Source organism: Balearica regulorum, chromosome 4, assembly GCF_011004875.1.
Source record: "Balearica regulorum gibbericeps isolate bBalReg1 chromosome 4, bBalReg1.pri, whole genome shotgun sequence".
Classification (NCBI taxonomy): domain Eukaryota; kingdom Metazoa; phylum Chordata; class Aves; order Gruiformes; family Gruidae; genus Balearica; species Balearica regulorum.
The window spans coordinates 8,990,937-9,017,122 of record NC_046187.1 but is presented as its reverse complement, the minus strand read 5'-3'; the positions used below and the strand labels follow the sequence as shown (position 1 = coordinate 9,017,122).

The 26,186-nt window shown below is 37.1% G+C and overlaps 2 protein-coding genes across 9 annotated transcripts in view; one reads left to right on the top strand and one right to left on the bottom strand.

The window, feature by feature from the left end:
- Positions 1-231: 231 nt before the first annotated feature.
- On the bottom strand, positions 232-11,392 carry C4H4orf33 (chromosome 4 C4orf33 homolog). 6 transcript variants are annotated; one of them, XM_075751158.1, is made up of 6 exons: positions 7,405-7,542; positions 5,442-5,496; positions 4,950-5,010; positions 4,714-4,765; positions 4,399-4,598; positions 232-2,730 (listed from the first exon to the last, which is right to left on the bottom strand). In XM_075751158.1, exons 1-6 carry the CDS (start codon positions 7,480-7,482, stop codon positions 2,631-2,633), a joined length of 546 nt encoding a protein of 181 aa, XP_075607273.1. In that variant the 5' UTR covers positions 7,483-7,542; the 3' UTR covers positions 232-2,630. The 6 variants fall into 6 exon arrangements, with proteins under 6 accessions (XP_075607273.1, XP_075607269.1, XP_010305922.2 ...); XM_075751154.1 differs by lacking the exon at positions 5,442-5,496 and adding an exon at positions 11,252-11,392 and having other exon boundaries at positions 256-2,730; positions 7,405-7,594; XM_010307620.2 differs by lacking the exon at positions 5,442-5,496 and adding an exon at positions 8,541-11,214 and having other exon boundaries at positions 256-2,730; positions 7,405-7,594.
- SCLT1 (sodium channel and clathrin linker 1) overlaps positions 11,235-26,186 on the top strand; it is a 49,514-nt gene continuing 34,562 nt past the window's right edge. For 2 of the 3 annotated variants that reach the window (XM_075751145.1, XM_010307611.2), the window contains exons 1-10: positions 11,235-11,372; positions 11,782-11,866; positions 14,927-14,994; positions 15,696-15,748; positions 16,554-16,623; positions 17,759-17,814; positions 18,185-18,317; positions 19,086-19,208; positions 21,230-21,295; positions 23,990-24,060. In XM_075751145.1, coding sequence (XP_075607260.1) covers positions 11,833-11,866; positions 14,927-14,994; positions 15,696-15,748; positions 16,554-16,623; positions 17,759-17,814; positions 18,185-18,317; positions 19,086-19,208; positions 21,230-21,295; positions 23,990-24,060 — 674 coding nt within the window. In that variant the 5' untranslated portion in view covers positions 11,235-11,372; positions 11,782-11,832. The remainder of the gene's footprint in view (positions 11,373-11,781; positions 11,867-14,926; positions 14,995-15,695; positions 15,749-16,553; positions 16,624-17,758; positions 17,815-18,184; positions 18,318-19,085; positions 19,209-21,229; positions 21,296-23,989; positions 24,061-26,186) is intronic. The other variant, XM_075751144.1, reaches the window with a different exon arrangement.

Sequence of the window (26,186 nt, the reverse complement as noted above, 5' to 3'; positions counted from 1 at the left end):
GTCAGTTTGAAGTGGGAGTGAACGTGAGATGAAGCCTCTGAATAAATAGTTTGATTTACTGTCCTTTGCATACAAAACATCATTCATCACATGAAAACAACCTTTGTGAAAAAAATAGCAAACTCATTTTGAACCTTTGTACACACTTATTTGACAAACTGTTTAAAACAATGTCTAAAAGTTTAGTGAAATGGGGTTTTTTTGCTTTTGACCAAAATTTTCAAAAGCAAATTTGAGATATCAGTATCCAGAAGATGTTTTTAATCAACATTTATGAGACTATTCAATATTTCAGACTGATGTCATTCTTTAGAAAACTGTACATGGATTGAAGGTAGAAAAGAAGCTGAACAATTGAATGTACAATACTTATAATTTTCAACAGATGGCACTTTATAGCAAGGAATCTATAATGTCTAATTAAAAGACAGCAAAAACAATTGGATGGCTGAGTGCAGTGACATACCAAAATTTGCATCTGAAAAAGCCTAATATCCCTAAATTTGAAAGTATATTTCTACAAAACTCAAAGTACAAAGAGGGAATCTAAAGCCAAACAAAAACTCTGAAGTAACATTCTCTCAGATATTAATCACACCGAGACATTCTTCACAAAGGCAGGATATTCCCATCATCTTCTCTTCTCAGGCAGGCTTTACAGGTAGAGTTGAATTTAAAGACAGCAAAGAAAACATGACCACCAAACTGTGGTTATTACTACATACAAGCTCAGAAGAGAACAGAGAATCTTTTTAGTAATATGAGTTAGAAAGTGCAGTCTTGTGCAAAATTTTACAGGCTTTTTGATGTTCAAAGCTACACGGAAGATTTTTAGAATCATTTATGAGCTAAATAAACAAGAAAGGCCTGGGAGCATTTCTGCCTCTGAGTTATAACCCAAGCCACACTTTTAAGTTGTCTGTCAGTATTATCGGAGTTGAAGGTGCTTACTAATGAGAGTCACAAAAGGCAAACTGAGAATGACAACATTTAAAGAAACCCATGGGGACTTAAGAGTTATTTTCAGTTACCTAATTGGTAGTTACAGAGAAAAAGTCACTCTTCTTGGAGATGCACAAAGGACAAAAGGCAATGGACACAAGTTGCAGCATGGGAAATAGTAATTAGAGAAGTTTTCATAACAGAACTAGTTGAATATTGAAACAGGTTACCCAGAGCATTTAAAGCTCCATCTTTGGAGTTATTCAAACCTTGACAAGGCCCTGAGCAAACTCATTTAGCTTCAACAATAGACCTGCTTTAAGCAGGACATTAGACTACAAGAACACCAGTCCCTTCCAGGAACTTGTAAGATTCTAAATTGTTCAATGGAAAATGCTACACAAAAGGATGAGACCAAATACCACATCCTCAGGGCATAACTTCCTAAAGATACTCCCTCAATTATGACTGAGTCATATTCTCTCAGACTCGCAAAACAATCTTTCTCACAGGACTGAGGACCATGTCTTGGTCTGAATCCTCATTCTGAACTAAACAAAAAAAGTTTAATTTTTAAGTCACCTATTTTTCATATGTAGGATCTGTTAGCAGGTAAGCTTCCCATTTTCTACATTAATTTATATAGGATCAAGTCAGCAGCCACAATCAAGCAGCACTTACTATGCTAGACAAAAAAGAAACATCTCATTTGTAAGTCCTGTGAGTTTACAGATTAGATGTTACCATCTAACAGTATTCAATACTGTTAAAAATATTCATGCCCATATGTAGAAAGTGTAGGCACATACAATTAGAGTATTTCCAACATTAAGTGGCATTCACGTAAAATTCTCATACGTCTGAGCTGAATTCTTAAGGTGATGTGACAAGGTCTTGGAACAAACAAGCTTTCGTAGGCACACAACTATACCAAAAGGTTTTACTAAGCATTATTTATTCCAGAAACTTTTCCTGAAATACATAAAACCTTTTTAAACCTACCCTCTGTACCTAAATATCACTAGAAATTCCACATGGAATTTGAAGGAGAGAGGTCTGCTAATAAAGTAATACAGTTTAAGTTCCCTCTTCAGCACTGTGCAAGAGAAAACTTCAGTTATAGGAAGATATAGGAAAGGGTAGCGTTATACCTCCACAGCGTCTTGGAATGCAAGTACTGGGCCACAAAATGCAATGACAGCTATATTCTTTTCTGTTCCTGAAGGAGGTATTCTTTCTCCTGATTGCAATTAAAAAATTTAGGCACATAAGAATCTCATTCAACAGCCATGAAACAAACAAGCATCAGTGAAAAACACAGTAGATATACGGCAACTACAGGAAACAAAGATTGCAAGCCAGATATTGGCCTCGTCAGGCTGAGCTCTCATGAAAACACAGCTGTAACTTTAGCACATTTTTCCCCTTCACTGGAAGGAGCAGATTCATCTCTTGCACAGATGGAAGACTCTATACCCAGGTGAACTGAAACACAAGCTGTTACACACTTTATACATTTAGAATCAACTGGCCCAGATACCTTACAGTTGATTTTAAGATTGATCAGTGATTTTGGTGTCAAGGAAAGCCTTACTAATCTGTTATTTACAAACTGCTCAGAATGAAGAAGTTGTTTCCATACAGCTTCATCCAACCCTAATGCTATAAAAATGCATGCCTCAATCCATTTAATTAGTGAGAAACTTCCATATATCTGATTCGGGCTGCTTCCAATCTTCTCCCATTAGTCCTTTCAGGTTCAAATCTTTGAAAAATTCCAGGCGATGACTGTAGGAGAGGAGAAATAAACAAAAAAAGTTTTAAGTTTGTGTCTTAATAAAAGGCAGCATCCTCAATAGGCTTAATTAATCTTTATTTTCAGGTTTTCTTGAACAAGAATGTAACCAGCATTCCATGTGTTCATTTTACAAAACTTGAGTTTATAAATAAACACACACTGCTGTGTTTCTGAAAAATCCTGTACTGGAAAACACAGGGCAAAATCCTAAACTATGAAAAAGTATCACACAGCATAAAATGAAGTTAAAGTGCTCACCTTTTAAACTCCCTCAATTTATGTTGCCTGGAACTGCAGTCGGAGCAAGAACACAGTGATATCCTGATTTTTGACATATCCACACTCCAAAAGAGTAAAAATTTACAACTCTTGACCAATTGAAAAATCATATCATATGGATATCCTTTCCTTACAGAAAAAAGGAAGGCTGGATAGGATAACGAAGGTAGTAAATATTTTTTTTTTCCTGTAAGACTAGAAGTCTTGTTTTCTTTTAAACATTATCAATCAGTTCTTGCTAAGAATTTCTCCTTTAGGCTACCACATAGAAACAGTAGAAGGAAGACGCTGAAGCCAATTGCTAATTATTGCTTATATTAAACAACTGCCAAATAGTAGACAGAACATCTGACACTACACTAATAATTTTAAAAGGTAAATGGAATTCTCTTACTCGTAAGTAATTTGTAAGAGTAAACTAAAAGCAATGAAAGTAGCAAGGAGCAACCTCTTCACAAAATTGTATCTACTACCAATGTCTGGAAAAAACCAGAGGTTTTTTTAGAAGAGGTACTATAGAAAAAATAGAAAGAATCCCTTCCTGAAAAATATTACAGGCACTCTCCAGTTTACCACAGAAAAATAAAAGTATCTATTTCTTATGAAACACTGATAAAGAGAATGTATTTTATTAGCAATAGCTTAGATTATTTTTTTTAATAAATAGTTGCAGAAGCTAAGTTTTTCTTAAATAAAGGCAAAAAAGGGTAACTTACCTAAAATTTACCTTACCTGGCTGTCATTGTATCTTGAGTAACAAGCTTGCATAAGAACTATAGTGTACCCTCCAGAGCTAGTTCATTTATACAAGATGCCCAGAAGTAGCAGTTTTTATCAAATCATCTCAGCCTCACAGTCAAAGAAAACAGAAAGGCCCAAAGCACAATTTAAAAATAAAGATATTCTAGTTTTTCTATTGATACTGGGTATCTTTTTATTATACTTTCCAGTTTAGTCTGCTTTTTCAAATTTTTCCATAATACAGAGCCATCTGTAGAGGTGAAGTTGTTTAGAACAGCAGGGGAGAAGCAAAAGAGATTTACTGGAAATGTATCTGGTGAAACTAACACCAAATGGCATTTCAGAAGGTGCTGGAGGCAAGGAAAGAGTAGAACAACCTATCTATGATTTAGCTCAGGAAGGTGATAAAACAGATGCCAATGGTGTTGAATGCATCATTTTCTATGCACCTAGGGGACAACATAGAAATCAAGCACTAATTACAGCTAACAGTGCTTTATACAAAGTACAGCACCAATGGATCGGGGGCTAAGCAGTATAATTAACATACTGGAGGCACTCAATCTGAAAACCAGATTAGCTTTTTTACGTATTCCAATAGCATAACATTACTACAAAAGAGCTCATTTCATGCTTACAAATCTGGTTTCTGTCCTTCCTGTAGTTCATGTCGAGGCACAGGATAAAGTGCTTCATATTTTCTCTCTTCTCCTGAGCCATGAATTGCAAATGCATTGAACTTGTTAGTGCACGGTGGAAAGTAATTCCAAGGAAGATGAGCTTTACCCTCCCATTTGGTTTTCATTCTGGTCACCTCAAACTCTAAAGGAAGTTTGTCCTGTTAAAGGAGGGGAAAAAAAAAAAAAAAGAGGTAATGTCACCTTCCAATCAGGCAACGAGTGCCTAAAATCAATTAGTTTTTCTGTACATTATGAATGTACTTGACCACTTACTTTCCATACTCCTCTTCTGCCAGAAAGCAGCAGCACTAGGTGTTGTCCATGGCTGTCAAAAATATCAGAGCACAATTTTCTTAAAATGATGCCAAGTTATTAGTGTACTGTTCTGCCACAAATGTGTACATTCCCCATATTGGAACAATTTCTGTAACCAGTCTTCCTCATACATGTATCTTACAAGCATTAGATCTAGAAACACAAATTAACATTTTCCAGTGTGCTGTACTTACGGACAAAGTTCAACTTCTAAATAGTGTTCAGTTCTGTCATTCAGGAAAAATGCTTCTACAACTGAAAAAAAAAAGAAAGAGGCTGTCAGTATTTCATATTAACTATTTTGCAATGTCCTGACACCTTCATATCCCACTAAAACAATTGTTTGCATGAATATTGGCCTACGCCATGCCAGAGTTTGTCTAGATATGTACATGGTACCGACAGTTTCCTAACTATTTGAAATGCTGTGCCACAATTGTACCTTCAAGAGCTTTTAATGCCTATCATCATAAAAAGCTTTATAAAGCGCTGTACTAATTTTATTTACTTTACCAACTCCAGCTTTGGAAACACTGATCTTGATGCAGCAGAAAAATGGTGGGTCTACTAACTAATATTAACTGCCAATGTAGTAAGAAAAGCATCAGCACACAGCTATTTCAGCTAGTATGCTTGCTGTGAACAAAGCTGACCAAGATAGAGTGATCCTAGTCAATCATACTCACAGCATGCACTCCAGGTAGAGCACTTAAGTGCAGAAGTCTTGAGTTTGCTGGTAGCCTGAGGATGCAGAGCACCAGAAAAAAAAAATTGAGAGAGGAACATACACTCACAGCAGAGCACACACCCCATAATTAAGACTGCTAGATCTCAGAAACAGTAAGAAAGCATTCAGGTCTTAAATGTTTTTTCCCCCCCACAGATGGCTGATACTTTGGAGATGAGATTACTGTTCCAGGTGTACCTGAAAGCCAGGTGTGACTGCCGAATGACCTTTCAGGAACACAATGTAGAACTATAATGGTGTTTCTCACAGCAATGACATCATTAGAAAACTTTAGTTAGAATTATAATTAGATATGATTGATAACAATTTTATTTTTACATAAGCCTATTTAGCATAATAATATCAAAGAGGTGCTAATACTGTTCTACTAGAGCTTTAATCAGACTAGCTCAATAATCAGGAAGTAGAGAACTACTGGAAACATTAAACTCTTGCATTATTCAAAACAAAAGGTAAAAGTGAAAATATTGACAGGAAAGGAGAAAGAAAACAGCATTACTATAAGAATATTCCCTATTCCATTTGGGTACCATTTCAAATCATATTTTATAAGCTGCCCTTTGTTTCACACTTTCCTATTCCTCAAATATACTTTGGAAAAGTGATTAAAATGGACAAATGTTTTAGCTATTGCTCTCTACTTCTTCAAGCAAAAGTAGAACCTAGCTTTAGGATTTTGCTTCTATTTACCTACTGCAAATGCATTTATAAATATATGCCACAAAATTATTTTGATATTCAAATATGTTAAGCCTCTATTATTCCAGAGATTATATCAGTAACCCTGAAACTAAGTTTGAGTGCTGCTGTGGTTTAACCTGGCAGGCAGCTAAAACAGGTGTTTGCTCACTCCTCACCCTCAGTGGGATAGGGAAGAAAAATCAAAAAAAAAAAAAAAAAAAGTAAAACTTGTGGGTTGAGATAAAGTCAGTTTAACAGGACAGAAAAGGAGGAGAATAATAATAAAAATGACAAAAGAATATACAAAACAAGTGATGCACAGCACAACTGCTCACCACCTGGGGCCAATGCTCCACTAGTTCCCGAGCTGAACCGTCTCCCAGCCAATCCCCAGTTATGGAACATGACATCATATGGTATGGAATATCCCTTTGGCCAGCTTGGGTCAGCTGTCCTGGCTGTGTCCCCTCCCACCTTCTTGGGTGCCCCCCACCTTCTCGTTGGCAGGCCAGTATGAGAAGCTGAAAAGTCCTTGACTTAGTGTGAACACTACAACTACCTAGCAACCACTAAAAACATCAGTGTATCAACATTATTCTCATACTAAATCCAAACCACAGCACTATACCAGCTGCTAGAAAGAAAATTAACTCTATCCCAGCCGAAACCAGGACAAGTGGCTATGCTATTGGCAGGATCAGGAAGATCATCATCATCATTCTTGAAATCAATCCAGCTCATCGTACTCTATTTCTTTATGGCCACTGAGGGACATGACATATTTTCTTCTTTTCCCAGTCATTTGTATTGTTGCACTACAATAAAACAACCACTCACCTTACAGCCAGCAGTGATGAAAATCAATTCACCACCCAGAAAAAAAGCATTACTCTTTGATAATAGTTTGGGGTGGTTTACAGCTGAATATACTATGTGGCTTATAGTTACTTAAGGAGCTGTTTAAGGGTAAAGCAGTGATTACAACCTAATTCTTCCCTGCAGAATTTTTTTTTTTACTTTACATTTCAGATCTGATCTTTAAAAGCAGTGTTGTGACGAAAGAAAACAAATTTAATTAGACATTATACACTCACAACAAGTAGATCAGTTTGAAAAAATAACCATCATGAGCTCTTAAATAAAGACAGGTATATTAACTACAGAGGAACATCAGTGTCTACACAAATCAGATATATTTGCAGCAGAACAATTACACTTACCCTCATAGTCCCACAGTCTACTAAAAGGTTTCCCTGGTTCTCCAAGTGGTGCTGGAGGATCATTAAAGAAGGGAGCATTAACTTCCATTAGCAGCCCTTCATTGTCTGACTTCAGCACAATAGTTACTGGCTCATGGCTCACAGGTAAGCCATCCCATGTGTGTTTAATTGTAAATTCCATCTTCTTGTACTACATAAATGAGAAAGGAAGTTTCTGTCAAAAATTGTCTGAGATTCCATGTCAGCACCACATACACTGCTTGGCCAGGAAAAAACCACACACGTTCTTAAAAAGACAATAATCAAATCATGGTTTTAGACATCGGAAGAGCTGGGATAGTTTAGCTTGATAAAGCAACTAAATAAACAGTTAAATGAATGTTTTTCATAGGTTGTTATACCTGCATGGTTACAAATCACTCTGAAGTCTTACCAAGCTTAAGGCTTTTTGACTACATACCTATACAAACACCTTCCAAAACCACCAGAAATATTTATCAAGAGAACAAATAAACAAAGTCTCCGCTACATGATCTTAGACAATTTAGTAATATGAAAAAAAATACATTGAGAAAAAACTTCCATGAGTCTGAGATGCAAGAAGATGAAACAATTAGCTAAAACTTTCCTCTGGGGTTATTGCAAATGAGCCAAACTACAGGATTTTAAGGAAAACTGCAAGCACATCTTGTTAAACACACTGAATGTTCACAGAGCAGCAAGAACAGAGAACACTGCACTCCAACAGCTGTTGCTACTTTGAAATAATTGCACAAACCTTAAGAATAGCCTTAATCTATTTAATAAGCAAAAGCATCAGTGGAGCCCAGCTTCCAACAAGTTTATGGCTCCTTATCCCTCCCCTCCTCAGTATTATGAGTTCCTTCCCATCTCCAAAAAAGTGATCCTTGATTTATTCCCTTACACACATCCTAGCCATACAAGAAGGGAACTGGCAGTATGTAGCCTGACTGAGAATTACGCACATGCTGTTAAGTCCTGTGACCAGAGAGGTGCTAGTTCAGTAGCTAAGTTGTAATCACCTTTCCTTCAGTGGGCAATACTAAATTGCATTATTTCACCTCTACCCACATACCCATTTTCTTGCAACTCACAGAAAGGTAAGCATAACTTACCACATGCTGCAGGTGATATCAACAGCTGTAGTACATGATACAGAATGTAACCACATGCATCACGCTCCCTATATGCCACAGCCTCACTTGTTAACCATGTCTGATACCCTCTGCTACAGTCGCACTAGCCAGTTTCCATTCACTGATGTTTGTGCTGAAAAGCACCAGACCTCTCTTTGAGTTCAAGTCTGTAAAATAGCTAGAATGATGTTTGGCAAGTAGATATATTCATGATCAAGGAGATGATGATGTGACCAAAGAAGTGTGACAGATTAAAGAAAATTTGAAGCAACAGATTTAGTAACTAGACACCTTAATTTAAGAAGTCCAGTTAAAAAAGTAAAGTCAAATACTGGACTATCACTTTTGACAAGGTTGTATTTAAATAAACTGAAAACTAATTAAATTCTTATGTCAGCATTTTAACTGCATGATATGCTAGACAAGCATCAGATGTGCTTTATGCAAGCGACCTGGGATAGCCCTAGAAACTATGAAAGACTACCATCATTAACATGCACTCCAACTCAAGTGGCAACTTTCCGGAAGCAAGATGACGCAAGCTGAAGGAAAAGAGTCACTGTGCAAACCACGGGGAGAGAAGACACCCAACAGTGTCCTAACACCATTCTTAAGCCCGCAGAAACTGGCTCATAGTCCAGTATGAGTAGTAACTCAAACAGGCAAAGCTAAATCATCCCCATGTTAAAACAAAGAGAGAGAACTAGTAAGAAAAGGTATTCTAAGCAAACATAGTGACAACTCCTCTGCAATAATTACAATGTACACTACCAGATAAAAGAGCAATATGTTAAATAACAAGTCCCTTTCACAACACAAACAGCTGCTCAAACATATTCAATGGGCTTTTTAGCCTTAAACTGATCTAGAAAATATTAATCCACAGGAAACATAGGCAAGTGTTTCTGATTTTCTAAGCTGCAAACACTGAGCAGCATGAGCATGAAGTGTCCACAGATGGTAAGGCCCTTCCTAGTGTTTTTTTAAATGAACAGAATTCCTGTAAATGGAGTGCACGAGCCTTATGCGCACTTACTGTGAAAGGAAACAAGACAGAATTCCACAAGCAGGATCACTTACTCAAAAGAGTAAAGTTTAAGAGTAGATGGATGCATCTAAGAAAGTTAATAAAGCACTGTGAACTCATTTTATACTACACTATTAAATTAACATTATGCACTTAGAAGTCAATATTTCCTTCTATTATTCTATTTTCAGTTTGTGCTAATATATTTAACTATTTGCATTCACTGGTCAAGACAAATATCTGAAACACTTCTTTGAAAATACTGCCAGATTTCAATAATGTTTTAAAATAATATAGTCTTCTAATAAAAGTAGCCTGGGAAGATCTTAAAATCCAGGGAGAATTACATGATTTGCTATCACAACTCCTGACTGAAGTAGGCAATGTGAAGTATCTCCTTGTGCACAAGATTTGAAAGGTCATCTCAGGAAAAGAATCACAACATAGCAAGTTTAAAAAAAAAAAAAGCAGTGAAATAATATAATCTGCTAAACTACTTTAAACACTACTGTTATATCTAAAACAATGACAAGACACAAGAGACTTATCACATTCTTATCTGTGCCTATAGGAGCAGCAAAGGGCATCTTGTTAAAAAACTTAACTCCTGCAGGGACAGCTTACAGTGTACTGAAATGAACATACTGAAGATCTAGCCCATTGTCGTAAACCAATATTACTCTTGAATAGAAGAGCATGCTTTTTTAAAAAGAATCATAAAGTAGTAAGGAGAAATGCAAAACATTTACTAGCTTTTGTTAGAGTTCTACCTAGCACAATTTAATGGACAGCAAATCTAGATTTTACAAATTAATGGCCCTTGGTGCAAGTTTTTAAGTTTATTACATTGCATAGACTTATGTAAGCTGGTTACTAGCATGCTTTTCCATTATAATAAAACCAGCAACACACAGCAGTAGTATAAAAATAAATTAAAACAGCAAGAGGTGACCATTAATTACCTTTTAACACTACACCTCAGCCAGTTATTAACACACTGTAAAGAGATGCAGACGCTAAATGAAATAGTTTTACCGCGAGTACCTTCTCAGCCACTTAGAAGCACTCACCCTGCACAGCCTCAAGCTACATAGAGCTGACAGCACTCAGCTGACACTCAGACCTCACCAGCAAGGAGAAAGTTCCTGCTGCTTGCCGCCCTCATCACCTCACGGCTGTCTCTACCCAGGGGATTTACGTCTTCCCTTCCAAACTCTATCAACCAACCCTTGCTGGCAACAAGGGCAAAAACAAACAGGAAATAACTATACGGGTGTTTTTCTTAATTGCTCCAAAAGAACGGAGAAAAAGATAGAAATCGTGTACGAGACTTCAGCTTTTACCGTAGTCAGGACTTCATTAACTAGACACAGACACAAGCTCCCCGAGGGCTTGAAACCGTTCCTGGTTTCGCTTAGCCCCCAACTACTACAGCCAGTAAGAACAGCAGCAGTACCATTTCCCGAAGAGAAGTTGAACGCATAAGCGCTTATCTTTAACCTAGAAGCTCCTGAGAAAAGTTTAATAAAAGCTTCCTTACACCCCCACTGCACCTCAACTCCCCGAAACCGAGCGCCTTTACCTCACACTTCCTCCACCACAGAGCTCCAGCGCGCACGCGCACACAGCCTCCCTGACCCCTCCCTCCTTGCCGGTCACGCACGGCGGCTCGCGCACTCTAGCGGGCTCGAGCGTTCCGCTGCCACGTGACCCACGCGCAGTTTAGGGGCCGAGCTGGTCGCCAAGGGAAGAGCTAAGGTGTCTGCGACTCGCGAGACGAGTAGGTGAGCGCGTGCCGGCCCTTGCCGCCAGGCGGGTCCTGCCCTGGCCGTTAGCCGTTGCGGGACGTGGCGCGAGGAGGGTAACCGTTGCTGAGGCGCGTGGGTGCTCTCCGTGCCGGCCGGAGCCCTTTCTCTCAGGCGGCGGCGGAGTTGCTGTGCTGGGCTGAGGGGAAGGGTTAGGTTCAGAGGGGAAGGCTATGGATACTGCTCCCGCTTCACCCAGCCCCGGCTTTAGTTCACGAAACAAGCGCGAGCTGGTAGGCGAGGGGACTGCGTTTTCGGTGCCTGGAAGTTACTGCCTCTGTCTCTCTCCCGAGTGGCTCTAATCTTTCCTATCCGCCGGTGGGGCTTTGCCTCGCACCGAGGGGTGGCGAGCGGCTGAAGTAACCCGCTTTCCCCCGGGTTTTTGCAGGCTTTCCTGTGGGGGGAACTCTTAGCGGCGGTGAAGCTTTCCACTGGAAACATGGCCATGGAGCTCGGCAGCGGGGGAGAGCCAGGTGAGGTCTCTGCGAGCAGTCGGCTTCGTGGGCTGCCTGCCTGCTCCTGACACATGGCGGTTGGTGCAGGTGCTGCCCCGGGGCTGTTCGAAGGATGGAGCAGAGGAGCCGAGGTCTGGACGCTGTCTCTAGGAGCTGGGGTCAATTTCTACAGAGCGTAGAAACCCCTTTGCTTATGGTTGTAGCAATGAAGATTGATATTCTGTAGCTTTTAGTGAATAACAGCATCAAAACTAATTTTTAGTTACCTGAAGACTAATAATTAAAAACTGCAAATGAGGGTTATAGCCAAAAACAGATACTTTTTTTTGTGATAATGCCTCTTTTCTCTATTTAAGAAGCTACTGTATTTCCCGTGCTTAGCTTACACCTGAAAGGCAAAATGCTGTCTTGCTAGTTGCTCATAAAATTTGCTTTACAGACCAAAATCAATATTTTTAATTATGTGTTATTTGTTATAATTTTGATAATTTTAATGTAAGCTTAATATGACTGAATCAGAGTACCATTTAATTATTACTAGCAAAATACTGGCAAAAATTGGTTCTGCACAGTTTATATTCCTATAAATAGAGAATGGGTTGATGTGTGGTCCTGAGAATGTTATTGTCCTTGTTGCTAATTAGCGCTGCAGGAAGACTTGTTAGCACAGCAGGAACTAGGACAAGATCACAGTGCATAAAATGCTATGGCTGTACATCACTCAAAGATCAAAATTTCAATTGATACTAAACTTTGTATGACAGCTTTGCGTGGCCAAAGGTGAAAGACCAGCTCTTGATTCCCATGACCTTAGTAGCAGAAAAACTTCCTTCTGAGCCAGCAGAGTCATCCTGTCTCAAAAGTCCAAATCTTTATTGAGCTTTGCATGGGTATTTGTTACACTGTGATGTGAACAAATAATGGATTTTCAAATATTGGTGTTTTGTTTTTTCATGTGTATTTAATTTGTCTGTGTGTAGCTTCTTATTTTGTAAATTTTTAGGCTCTATACAGAGCTCAGACTAAATTCACTGTGAAGTGGTAGGAGTTGCCTTTTCTATCGAGTTCAATTTTCTCTTTCAAAAACTTCATACATTTTGAAAGGTGCCAAATGACAAATTGGAAGTTGGCTTGCATGCCAACTGAAGCATAAGTTATTTGAGGCCTACTCTAAGTCTGATATATGGATTCATGTTTTTCTTGTGTCATGAATGTGAAATCAGAGTTCTAAAATGCTGAATGTGTGTAATACACAGCACTATTATATTTAGCTTTGTAGAATAAATATTTGTTGTGTTAAGTTCGTAACTGTAAAGAAGGTTCTCAGAATGAAATGCTAGTCTCTGGCACTGATCAGTTACAAATTGAGTTTTACCTGAATGTTTTTTCCAGTATCAGCAGCCAACCCTGTGAATAATAATAATTCATTCTATTACGTGTTTTTGAGATAGGCTACTAAATACATAAACTTTTATCAGAATGTATTTAATGATTCACTGTTGAAGGTGAGTACATCTGTAAGGAGCGTTTAAGATTTGTCCCTTTTTGCACCTATGGCCTCTCATGTTTGCTGACTGCTTGGGAGCAGCTACTTTCCTCTTCCTGTTCCTTGGCATCCTTTTACTATTACCTCCTTCCTATCCCCTCCGTCTTTTTGCTATATCCTCCTTTAGAAGGTTAGAACCAGAAAAAGAACCATGGGATGTCTATCAAGAAAAATAGGCAAGAAGTTGTTTTAAATCAAAATGTATGCGTTACCTTCCTGACTTACTTTTTCTTCCTCTTTACCCATTCCAGTTACAAAGATGTCACTCATTCTTATAAAATAGACTAGACTATTTCTGTTAGAAGAGACCTACAACAATCATCTAGTCCAACTGCCTGACCACTTCAGGGCTGACCAAAAGTTAAAGCATGTTAAGGGCATTGTCCAAACACTCAGAGGCTTGGGGCATCGACCACCTCTCTAAGAAGCCTATTGCAGTGTTTGACCACCCTCTCAGTAAAGAAGTGTTTCCTAATGTCCAGTTTAAACCTCCCCTGGAACAGCTTTGAACTGTTCCCATGCGTCCTGTCACTGGATACCAGGGAGAAAAGATAATTGTCTCCCTCTCCACTTCCCTTCCTCAAGAAGCTGCGGAGAGCAATGAGGTTGCCCCTTAGTTTTTTCTCTAGACAAGCCCAGAGTCCTTAGTCACTCCTCGTAGGACCTTGACCAGTTTTGTTGCTGTCATCTGGACGCGTTCAAGGACCTTCGTGTCCTTAAATTGTGGGACCCAGAACTGCACGCAGTACTTGAGGTGAGGTTGTACCAGTGCTGGATACAGTGGGGTAATTGCATCTTTTGACCAGCTGGTTATGCTGTGGTTGTGTTAGATCAAAGAACACTCCATGAACAAATGGAAAGAGCTGTTATTTCTCCCTTCAACCTTCTGCTGGTTCATTCATTTGTAATACAAGTAATCTCTGAAATCCCAGTAGCCAAAGTTAGATGAGTAAGCAAGAGTGATGCCTTTGTTGATGTTCCCAGCTCAGCAGTGTGAAATTTCATTGCTCATTATGCTTTGCTTCTTTCAGAAAATGCAGATACTGGCATACTGCAGTTCTTCATTCTTGTTTGGGTTTCTTCTGGATATACTTGAGTGCTCAGATCCATTTATTAATGAAGCTCTCTTGAGCTAAGTTTGTTGAAAGTTTATTGAGAACAGCAGGGTTGAGTTCCCAACAACAGGTTAATTGTCAGACATCCAGCTAATTGAATTGGACACACAATGTGATTTGTTGCAGTTAGACCTCATGAATCATTAAGATGTGTTTGTGGGCTTTCTAGGCAGAAACTTCCTTTTCTAAAAGAAAACAGAAGGAATATGAAAGACATAGAATTCATTATTACATAGTCTTTGTAGGCTTTTTCAAGTCTTACTTTAATTAAAATAATTGTGCTAAATGGAAGAATTTTATGAAGCACATTGTATGCCTTGAAAGCACTACACTCAAATATATTTCTGACGGCCAGTCAGGTTTATTTAGATAATGGCTCATGCTGTAGCTATGATTCTCAAACTTTGTATTCTTCAGATCCCAGGCTAAATACGGTACTTCGACAGTATGAAAAAGATGAGATTTTGAGAGCTACTGCTGAGCAGGTATGTGAACGCGGGGATGGAAGTAGTAAGAAATTTTGTGATGAGGTTTTGAGACAAACATCTTTGCATACATAGAGCACAGCCCACTTCAACATGGTCTGATCTTGCTTTGGGTCCGTCACACAAGTCTAGACTTGCTTATTGTTTTTCCAAGCAGAGGCAGAATAAAACTGTCATAATAGTGAATTCTGGGGGTTTTTGGTGCATTTTCAAAAGTTTGTCATACGCAGGACATATCCCTGAAATAACACTTGTTTTTGAATTTAGTAGACTTTTTCAATTTTATAGAGTTTTCTAAGAGATTGGTCTCATGTGAAGATAACATTTTTGTGCTGGGTACCGTAAGCCCGTCTGAAAGCCTGCAGAAGCTAGGGTATCAGTGCTTTCCTGATGCAGAGATGCATGGAAATGAACTTAGCACTTACACAAACTTATGCTTGTTCTTTTAAGAGGAAGATGATTCCAGCTCATATGCAATTATGCTTTATATCAGAGCATCTCCAGGGAAAAAAGAATTGCAACTTTTTTTCAAATTGGACCAATGCTCAAGGATTTTTTTTTACCATAGGCCTGGAAGTGATCATGTGGGTTATTGTGTATGACTACAGTACAGGCAGAACAACAGCTTTGGGTTGCATATAAAAATTTAAAACTAAATGCAGTCATGTGCAAGTACTAATACATGAAGTGTACCATTACAGAAAAATGCTGCTCGTGGTGATGGCATATTGAGATCCAGGATGATGGACCGAAGGTAACTGATTCCAAACGATAAGTGGGAATACTACAAAGTATTCAAAAGAAATTGCCATGTGCTTTTAAAAGCGTAAATACCCAGGTGAACCTGGTCTTATGTACATGTGTTCAGAGCTCTGAGAACTTGTGAATGGAGGTCTGTAAAATTCTTCCTGTAGCAGTTGTTTTTAGATACTATTCTGATTATTTGGTAAATAAAATATATTGTTTAATAATCATTGTAATTTCCTGTCTGTTACAAAAATAACCTTTCTTGTTAGCTTTTAAGGCATTATCACTCCAGACTAATAGAGAATTTTCAGAATTACTGTCTAGTGGAGGATGTCCCTGCCCATGGCAGGGTGGTTGGAACTAGATGATCTTTAAGGTCCCTTCCAAACCATTCTGATTCTATGATTGATGCCAATTATAAAAAATATTAGGAAGGAAAAAGTATATAAGTAGAGCTACATTATTTTATGTAGTCTTATAGGCTACTTTACTGTTGTATGTAAAAGTGGTAGCAAAGTCTAGTCTTTGATAGTTTAAGGTTCTATGGATGAAATACTAATGTTGTACTAATGCTCATATATAATGTCCCATGTTCTAGTTCTGTTATACAGGAAATTTCCTGTTAATGATCATACTTTGAAAGTAGTAATTAAATTTGTTCATTTGATTCTAGTGAATGTCGAGCTTGGAAATAAAGACGTGACTGTTTTGTTCTTTTCTCTAGATTAAGAATTCTGTAAAACTAGGTAATTATCAGAACAATGTTTGAGCACTTACGAAATTTATTCTAAGCATATTATTCAACTTTTTAGCTTGTCAACTCTAGTCACAGAGTATGATGAACACTTGGAAGAAATGAGAGAACAGCTGCATGTTTATCAGGTATGTATGTTCCTAACGTTTCAGACTATGTATTCTTAGTATTTTATAGTGTTAATGTCTGGGCCATTAGTTTTTATCAGTAAAGGAAAGTATGCCTGTGCCATGCTTCACAAACTTGCTGGACTGTGGTCTGGCTCAAATGGATGAACAGAGAGCTTCTGTGAAAGGTTGAGGGATTGTCTAAATTGCACAGATTACGGTGCGTTTGGAGAAGTAGTGTTGTGAAATGAAACATGCATGTTTTATTTCTCTAGACGTGCTGATATGGTTGCACATATTTTCCTAGGTGATGGTCAGATGAGGCAGCTGTTCCCACTTTCCTTACAGGTCTGATCTTAGCTATGCTGTCCAGCTCAGTCCTGCAAGTGTAGATATACTCAGCCTTCTTAATTCTTAATAATTTTTCAGATTCAAATAATTCTTTAAATGTTTATTATCATGGAGGCTGAGATGGAGGCAGACTGTATTCCTTTCAACCACAGAAAAACGAAACTTTTTAATGCTTCATATGATCACCAAAAAGCAAAATGAAATGTTTAATAATTAAAAGCTGTGGCATACAGAAACAAATTTTTACTTGTGATCTACATGCAGAAGTTATACTCTGATTTTGGTTTAGTGCACTTAATTTGTTTGATCTGTCCATCATAAAGATTCTGGAAATACAGTCTTCAAGCTTGGCTGATTTCAGAAGGCAATAGAAGCACTATGGTTTTGTTGCATTGTTTAATTAACAAAACAGTCCATTTGACTCGAGTTGCTGAAGTTTCTCCTCAGTTAATTCCTAAACTCTTACTTCAAATGCTTACCTCATAAAAGGTGAGAGTTATTCACTGTATCCCTGAAAGAACTTGAGTTATTTAGGAATCAATCCGTAAGAGCTATAAGAATTCCAAAAGGTAAGTATAATGCTCATAAAAACTTCTGAATGCTCAGGTATAACAGGACGTAGCAGCTGCTAAATTTAAGTGGCATCCTGTGACTTTCCTTAAAAAAGAATGTGACTTTCATTTACTGTATTATGCTGAATTAAATTGTCCATCTTTTACAGTTTCAGTCAGAATTAAAAGATGAAAAAAAAATCAAAGTTTATGTCACTTAAATGAGTGCTTCCTCTTGCATGGTTTTGTATTAGGCACAAATGAGTGAGATGAGACTAAAATTTGAACAAGTCACCAAGGAAAATGAAAGGTAAATAATTGCACTGCTCTCTTATTACTTCTGTTTTTCTTGATCTCCAAACCTTAAAAAACCTTTTTCTGGGACCTTGAAATCTTTTGAATCTACTTAACCGTTAAAGACTCTAATGTTAAGCTCATGGTTATGAGATCTTCAAGTGCTTAATACAGATTACAGCACCAGGTTTAGGAGATTTAACCATATCTCTAGAACTAGATATTAAACTATTTCAAGCTATTGTGTTTATAGAACATAACTTCATAGATTTAAATATGAGTTAGAAGTAAATAGCATGTACAGATTGAAGGTACAGTATACTTCAGTTGTTAAAAAAGTCCGTGTTAAAGAAATACTTTGCTGAACTCAGTTCTTTGAATTTCAGACTGCATGCAGAGTTGAAAGAGGCTCTTGAGAAGCAACTGGAGGCTCTTCCTTTCATGCCTTTGGGAACTGATATTCCTGGAGATGAAGGAATAGTGAGAAACCTTCAAGAACAACTACAACTGACGAATCAAGTGTGTGAGATGAAACATTTGTATTGTTTTATTTCTCTTGTGCCGTGGCAGATGAGGGGAAACAGGTTTATTTCTTCATTCAGAATTAATTTGTTCAGAGTTCTTGAGACTATTTTGAGGCCGCCTTGAGTTTCTGTTGCTAAAGAAACAAGTAGTTATGCTTTCAACTTAAAAACCTGAAGGAACTTCTCTCCTAGATTCATATAGGAAGTTTTTAGTACTAATTTGTGCCTATAATTTTACCTAGTTGCCTTGATCTTTATATTGAATTCCTGACCAGGAAACTACTGAAAGGCTTTGTTCATTTCAGGGTTTTGTAGTTACTTGTCATCTTAATAAAAAACATTGTCATGTGATATAAGAAGGCAAGCATATGTGGGATATAGAAAATAATATTTACATCTGAAAAGATAAGGAAATTTTTTTCAGCTTATTACAATGATGTATCAGTCCTGCTGTATGTGATTAACTTAAATGGACAGCTGAATTTTGGCATTTGAAAATATTATATTTACTGTAGGCCTACAGTAAACAGTTTGAGCTATAAAAAAAATCTGGGAATCTTGTAGGTGGAATTTGAACTTGTAAGCATCTGTTTTTCTGTGTCTGAATTTGGTATTTTGTCTGTGTAGTTATAATGCATGCAGAGAAGTACAGAAAATGGCATTTCTTCAAAATAGAAATTAAGATCTCTTTGTAGAGAACGATAGATGAAGGTAAATGGGCTGTAATAGAATATTTAATACAAATCATTGTTCTGTAACTTAGGAAAAAGAACAAGCAATAGAGCTCTGGCAGACTGTATTACAGGAGCGTGATCGAATCCAGCAGCAGTACCAGGAACGCATGACTGAAACGCAGATTCACATGGCTGAAAGGCAAAAGCAGAAAGTAATTTTCCTTTCTATCTTTGTTAATTTTGGAATGGCTTTCTATACTGTAGAGATTCTGGGTCTGTGTGTAGTCAAACCGAAGTGAGGGGGTTCTACCAGTACTGATAATTGTTTTCCGTAATAGTCATGCGAAGTTGAGTGGTCAGATGTGGTCACTGATTCATCAGCTAAATGCACCGTTATGATTGGAAAAGTTCTTTATTTCAAATACATGGGCAGGAACATGGGGAAAGCACTTTGTGTTAGTGCATATATATATGTGTATGTGCACAAGATATGCATGTGCATATGCATATAGATAATTGTATGTTTGAATTGGATGGTTGGAAATCTTCAATAGAGTGCAACATCTGCAAAAGCTGCTAAAGATTTCTGAATTCTAAGGTAGAAGTCTTTCATGTTTTCTCCTATGTTTTTTGAATCCTGAAATTTGTCTGGTAAGGTCGAAGTGGGATAGTGGGAAAAGTAGTCTCCGTTTCCTGTTGTCTTTCAGTAAAGAAACATGTAAACAGATAAAAAATAAAGTTTGCCAGTATTCTTCTAATGCTAGCTTGTGTTTAGCAGCCTGTTTCTCTTCTGCTGTTTCTGGGGAAGGCTTTTCAGGAAATCTTAGTTCAGAAAAGAAGCTGTTTTGCTCTGACAAGCTGTATAAAGATGCTCAGTGTGGGAAGAACTAATAGAAACTTCATGTCTGTAGGTACCTTGCTACAGATATTTCTAGGTCTGTAAAGAGATGCTACAGACTTTTAACTTTTGCTTTCCATTTTCAATTACACTAGACTTGGGGCCACAGTTACGGTTCACCTATGTAACAGAATTAATTTTTTTGCTGATTTCTGTTCTTTTGTGGTATTAAGTCCACCTCAGCAATATGGTCTTTTTTGAGAAACAGGAAAAATATCTGCACAGCTCTTGTGCTCTGTCAAGTTTCATAATTATTTCAAGTAATAGTTATGAGGACTCTTACCTACATGTAGTTCCAACCTTTTGCTCCTGTTCCTTCTATTAGATTATTGTCAGTTACTAGTAACACACACACAGTAGAGCATTCAGAGTCATTTGTAGCTGTTGGAGGATTTAGGGCTGTCAGATTCCCCTTTTCATTGGTAACAAAATTCTTGGATTTTAATGCCATTGAAACAGGAATGAGGTTGAGCTGCCTTTTATTCTTAAATGCTACTTGTCTCCCACAGAAAAAGACTTTTCAGTTAAATAGACTTTTTTATTTTAGGTTTTGTTTTCAATGGAGGAGCAGAAAATAGCTATCGGAGGTAAATAGAAATAGGTAAAACCAGCTAGAATTAGAATTGACAGAAAGCAAAGGTGAAATAGGATAGCATTGTAAGGGTTGGACATAGTAAATAAGGGAGTTGTTGGAATAGGTTTCTGGCATATACCTGGCCTTGAGGCTGTTAAACACAGCACAACTAGTAGATATTCCAGCTCAGGGACTTGAGTCCTCTCTATGCTCTGAAGACACTTGGCATGCTGCAGATGATTTCTTTGCTTGTTTGTGTTTTGTGTGTGTGTTATGCTAGTTTTCCTAGGAAGACAGAGTTCACATACGGAGATTCAAGAACTGAATTGAACAATTTTTTTTTTCTATGGACACAAGACATCCTATATGGCAAAGAGCAAATTCAACGTGTCGATACAGGCGTGTTTTAATTAAGGAGTACATGTCTGTTACTGTCCTTAGCAAAAATGCATATGGTAGCATCATAGTATGTGTGGCTCTTTAAAGGCACTACTCATGTATGCTTCTGTATTTTGACAATATGAGTTTTGGAAGGAGGCAATTTGTAACTGAATGAAATTCAGATATGCTTTTCTGTAGTAAATCTAATTTGCCAGATTACTAGGTCAACAGCTAAAAGCAATCTAATTAACATCTACAGAGGCATATTGAATTTCCTGCAACACGTATAATTTTTTTTAAAATGTTTTCAGTTGACTATGAAACTCTATAGACTCTTTTTGATTATAACGTTTATAAGAAGCTCTGAATCTTCTTTTTAGGATCAACTGACTGGCTTTCAACAGTTGACTCGGCAACTACATATGGCCAATGAGAAAGTAGAGTTGGTAAGTAAAACCTGCTGAACAGTGACCTAGTAAATTATGGGGGTTTTTTTCTACTACTAGAGTCTCAAAGTATAAAAGAAAAGAAAAAAGTCCTTCACACATACCTGTGTTCTTTTGGAAAAGAACTTTTACCACTCATATTTGCAAACTTCTCTAGGGATCAGTCAGAAATCAAGTAGAAATGTTTTGGTTTTTTCCTGAACTCCAAACCCAGGTCAGGATGGTTGAGAAGTTAGCTCGTAGTATTATGTGAGCTCTTTCTTCAAGAGCTCAGTGGTAAGCTTACACTCAGAATTTTACTGTGTGGTGAGTGTACTTCAGTCACACATTCAAAACCATCTTCACAAAGGAAAAATTAATTTAAATTATGACCTCCTGTGTAGGCTAGCTCTGCCACATGTTTATTGATTCCTAGTTGGGCACTGCTGGCTTCAGTGTCTGTTGTTGACTTTTTCAGGGATTTTTTTCTGAGCTCTAATCATCTTCTAGTGCTTCACTTATATCCTTAGATTGTGAGACTTCTTAATCTCTAAGCTTGAGCCTAGGACTTCCAGGATTGACAAACAATTGTAATATGGTAGAAAAAGTGAGGTGAAAGACTTGGTGAAGTTTCTGGCTGAGCAGCTGCTGCTTGGATAGACATGATTACTATGTGATTTTTGATTTACTGTTTATCTTGGATACTGGCAGCACAGAGAGACTAGACTCCTAATGTACTCTAGGCAGTCCTCTCTCTTCTGTCTTTATCACTGGAACCCTTTTTCCTCACATCTGACCTACTATTAAAATATAAACCTGGTTTTCTGGTATGAAATATTGTAGGTATGAAGGAAAGATTACTACATTCTTTGTCACAGTGCTAGTTATTGAAAACTTTTATTTCACCATCTTTTCCCTTCCCCCACTTTTCTTATTCTTTACAAAGTAAGACAAGTCTTTCAATCTTCTTTGACTGTTTTTAAGATGTCTAATTATTATGCTTTCTCACCTTTAAATTCTTTCTAATTGTGCCATCATTCTTGAACTGTGGTGCTGAAAACAGTACAATACTCCAATCAAGCCATTACCAATGTTGAGTAGTATATTGCGGATGACTAGAGAGTTGTATCTTTGTATCTTGCAAGCAGTTGTCCAGTTGACAAGCTATTTCATTAGTATTAATAAAAGCAAAATAATGCACTCTGAGAGGAACTTTTGCCTTATGTAGTCAGTGATGGTCTCAAAAGAGTTAATTTTGAGAGTTAATTAATAGTGAATTTTCTGAAGATAGATGTGTTAGAGTTACTAGGAGGTTGCTGTCCGAAAACAATCTCAAGCAAACACAATGATGAGCAGTTTTAAAGCAGTTTTGCTGAGGATTTGGAAGTTACAGAATGTTAGATCTCCTGTTACAAGCAAATCAGTAGTAGGTACCTCAAAAAAATAGACCCACTGAATGCTTAAAATAATAAAATTGGAAAGAGATGATGTGGAGAGGAAAGAGTGAAATATGTGAACTCTTTGAAAGAGATGAAACAGATGATGTTAAGATAAAGGTAATCCATTTGTTTGCGTTAGCCAAAAAAAAAACATTTGGCAAGGTCTATTACCAAAGGCATAAAGACGTCATGAGATGAAGTGTGCCCTTTCTTGAACTAACAAATTGAAAAATAGGAAGTGAACAGACAGAGTAATTAGTCAGGTTTTTATTGTGGTAAAACAGCTGTGTTTCCTAGATGTGCTCAGGTCAGAGTTGTGCAGCATCCTTAAAAATGTTCTGGAAAAGAGATTCAGTAGTGAGGCAACAGTGTTCATTACTGATGTTAAACTATTTAGGGTAGTGAAAACTGAAGTAAACTGCAGAAATTTGCAGGAAGATCTCATGATGTTGAGTCTCCAAATGAATTATATCTGACATTTCGTTGGTATTAATAAAAGCAAAATAATGCATGTGGGTAAGAGGGAGCTTGTACTTTGGGTATGCTGTGATGGTCTTAAAATTAAGTGTTACTGCTCAGAATAAGTATTTTAGAAATAGGAAGTGTCTGAAAATAATTACTAGCAACAATCAAAAAAACTAGAAGAATGTTAGCAATCAGCAGGAGAGAGGGAAAAGGAATATATTGTGCTTAAGTCCACAGTACAGTAGCATCCTGAATGCTGCTTGCAGTTGTGGTCATCTCTAATATCTCAATGTAAGATATATATATGTGTATCTAAGATGTAGAAAAGGCTAGTAGGGTAACAAAAATATGAAATGATTTTCAAATGAGAAGATAGCTGAAGGAGAATATCTCTAGTGCTATGGCTGGCATAGAAAAAAATGTAGGAGCAGCAATTGCTCATTGTTTCTTGTCTCTAAAACAAAGAAATTCTTTCTAGCAGTAAGTGGTCTGCTGCAGTACTCATTGTCACAAGGTATTCTAGACACCTAAACTGGATGGGAATGCAGATGTAGGTCTGAGCTATTACAGCTCTCATCTCAGGAACTTCTTACACTACCAAAATATGGGGAAAGAAGGGGAGGATTAGGTAACATCACTCTGCATTTGCCTTTCTAAAATACTCTGCCTAAACCTTAGAGACCAGCCACAGTGTTAAATAGATCTTGCTGGATATTTTTGTGGTATTATATTATGTAGAAATGCCCTATTCTGAATATACAACACTTTCAATAAATAAGGAACATGTTACAAATATCTCCTTATTTTGCAGAGCAATCAACAGTTCCTGAAAACTGTAACAGAACAGAATGTGGAACTAGAGCAGCTACGAAAACAACTGAGGTATAACCCAGACAATTTTAAAAACTATCAAATATCTTTTCTGTTGCTTTTTCTAACCTGGTGCTGTATCATGGGTCTTGTTTGTACTGCAGGCTGACTTGATAGTGATAGTTAGGATGGTTTCAGTTAATGCCTCAAGTTTGTTACAAATGTGTGTATGGTGTGTTAGGGTAGCATGTTTCCATTTAGTGTTGTTTGGTTCAGCTGTTTCCTGAAATAGTCAACATTTGACCTTTGAGTTAAAAGGAACAAAGTCACAGCAAAATTGACTCTGGAGATAAGTTTTCATTAGACTACAATTTGCTCAAAATCCAGTTACATTATTACTCGTTACAGTTCTGAAATTTGAATGTTCAAAGTAGTTTCAACTTTTAATGTTTTTAGCAAAATTTCCATTCACTCTTTCTCAATAAAGAGCTCTAAGCCATAGACTCTTTGGAAGTTAGAGGTAAGAGAAGTGTTAATTATATTCCTCAAGTATATCAAGGAAAATGGGAAAAATACCTGTGACAACTTCATGATTATTTCTATTTACAGATGTGGACAGATGTGGTCTATTCAATGCCAGTTTACTGTATCTGTTAACTCTCTTAATTAGTGATGGTTGAGGTCATACTAAAATTTGATTTCGGTAAACAGTGGATTTTCAGACTGACAATAAAAAGGAAATGTATTCATTATCAACTAGTGATACTTTTTCTTGTATAGCGTTACCTAAAGCTTTAAATAAGCTTTTAAGTTTATAAGCTTAAAATTTATAATGTACTTAAATTTTGGTTAATTATTAAATTTTTCTTTTAGTGATTGTAACTTCCTTTGACACTGATTAAAATACCCAAATAAAGGTAGAAATAATTTCCATTTTTATGTAAACAGTTAAAGATGGCTCTGTGTTTGTGCATGCCTGTGTGTTCATGCACTCAACTTTGTATGCAGCTGTTGCTGGCAGTGCTGGTACTTAGAAACCTACTTTGGTTGAACACACGCTGATACTGATTTTATCCCTCCAAGAAAGAATGGCTGCATCAGGCATTCCCTCTCCTCTCTTCCAAACCCATACAAAATATTACATAAAGAGCAATTGGTATCTATTGTAATAGTAAGTGCTTTTCACTGTAAAGATTGGGTGTTATATAAATTTCAACATCTGTTTAATGAGTCTGGTTGTACTATTCATAGATACTAAAATTACTGTGTCACAATACCCACAGTAAAAGATACAGGCTTAGAGTGAATGAACAGATTCATTAGCGTTGAATATTGGTCATTGTTGAACATTTATTAACCAATTTAAAAATTGGTCTTTTTTTCAAGATTGGTTGTATCCAAACTTTCTTTCTGTTAGAGTAATAAAAATTAGCTGCTTCTAGTATTAAGCTTTCACCCCCTGCTTGGTAAGTTTATGGTTTACTTACTAGAAGAATTTTGTTTTAAACAGTGTTTATTTTTACATTTCCTTTGTACAATAAATTTAGGACCAGAATCTGCTTACAAATGCCGAGTTACCTCAGTCAATGAAGAGGTGTTTTTGAGAGGGACTTGTTAGCACCTCTCATTTTTGTTAGCCACGATTTCTCCATGGAAAAAAAAAGTTCAAAAATAGTGTTTTTTGGAGAACGAAAATGTTGTGACAAGCAGTCAAAGCATAAATGGTGTTCAGGGTATTTGCTAAAATAAAGTATTTCCAAACTCAGTCATCACTTGCAATTTGCTTGTGCATGCTATTATTTGTTTCTTAAAAGGGAAGGAACAACGTTTTCATATCCCTGCTCTTTTGGAATTTATTTCCTTGCAGAGGGTATTAGTATTGAATTACTGTTTTGGTATCTCATTCATCTATAAATCTTTGGTCTTGCATTGATGTGCTTACATTGACTCACATATTAAGTGAGCATGAAAGCAATTAGCATTAACTGAACCTATTTTAGACATTCAATAAATGCTATCAACATTCAGTTTATTACTGCATTTCTAACACTTCTAGTGGTTTTTCTTTTAAAAAATAAATAAATAAAAACTTAAAATAATTCAGGATCTAGTTGAGAAGCAAGTTGAGTGTTTTCTGTCAAAATTACAGATGTCATGATTTCCTTTGGTCTCGTCTTTATTTCATTTTTTAAAAGGAA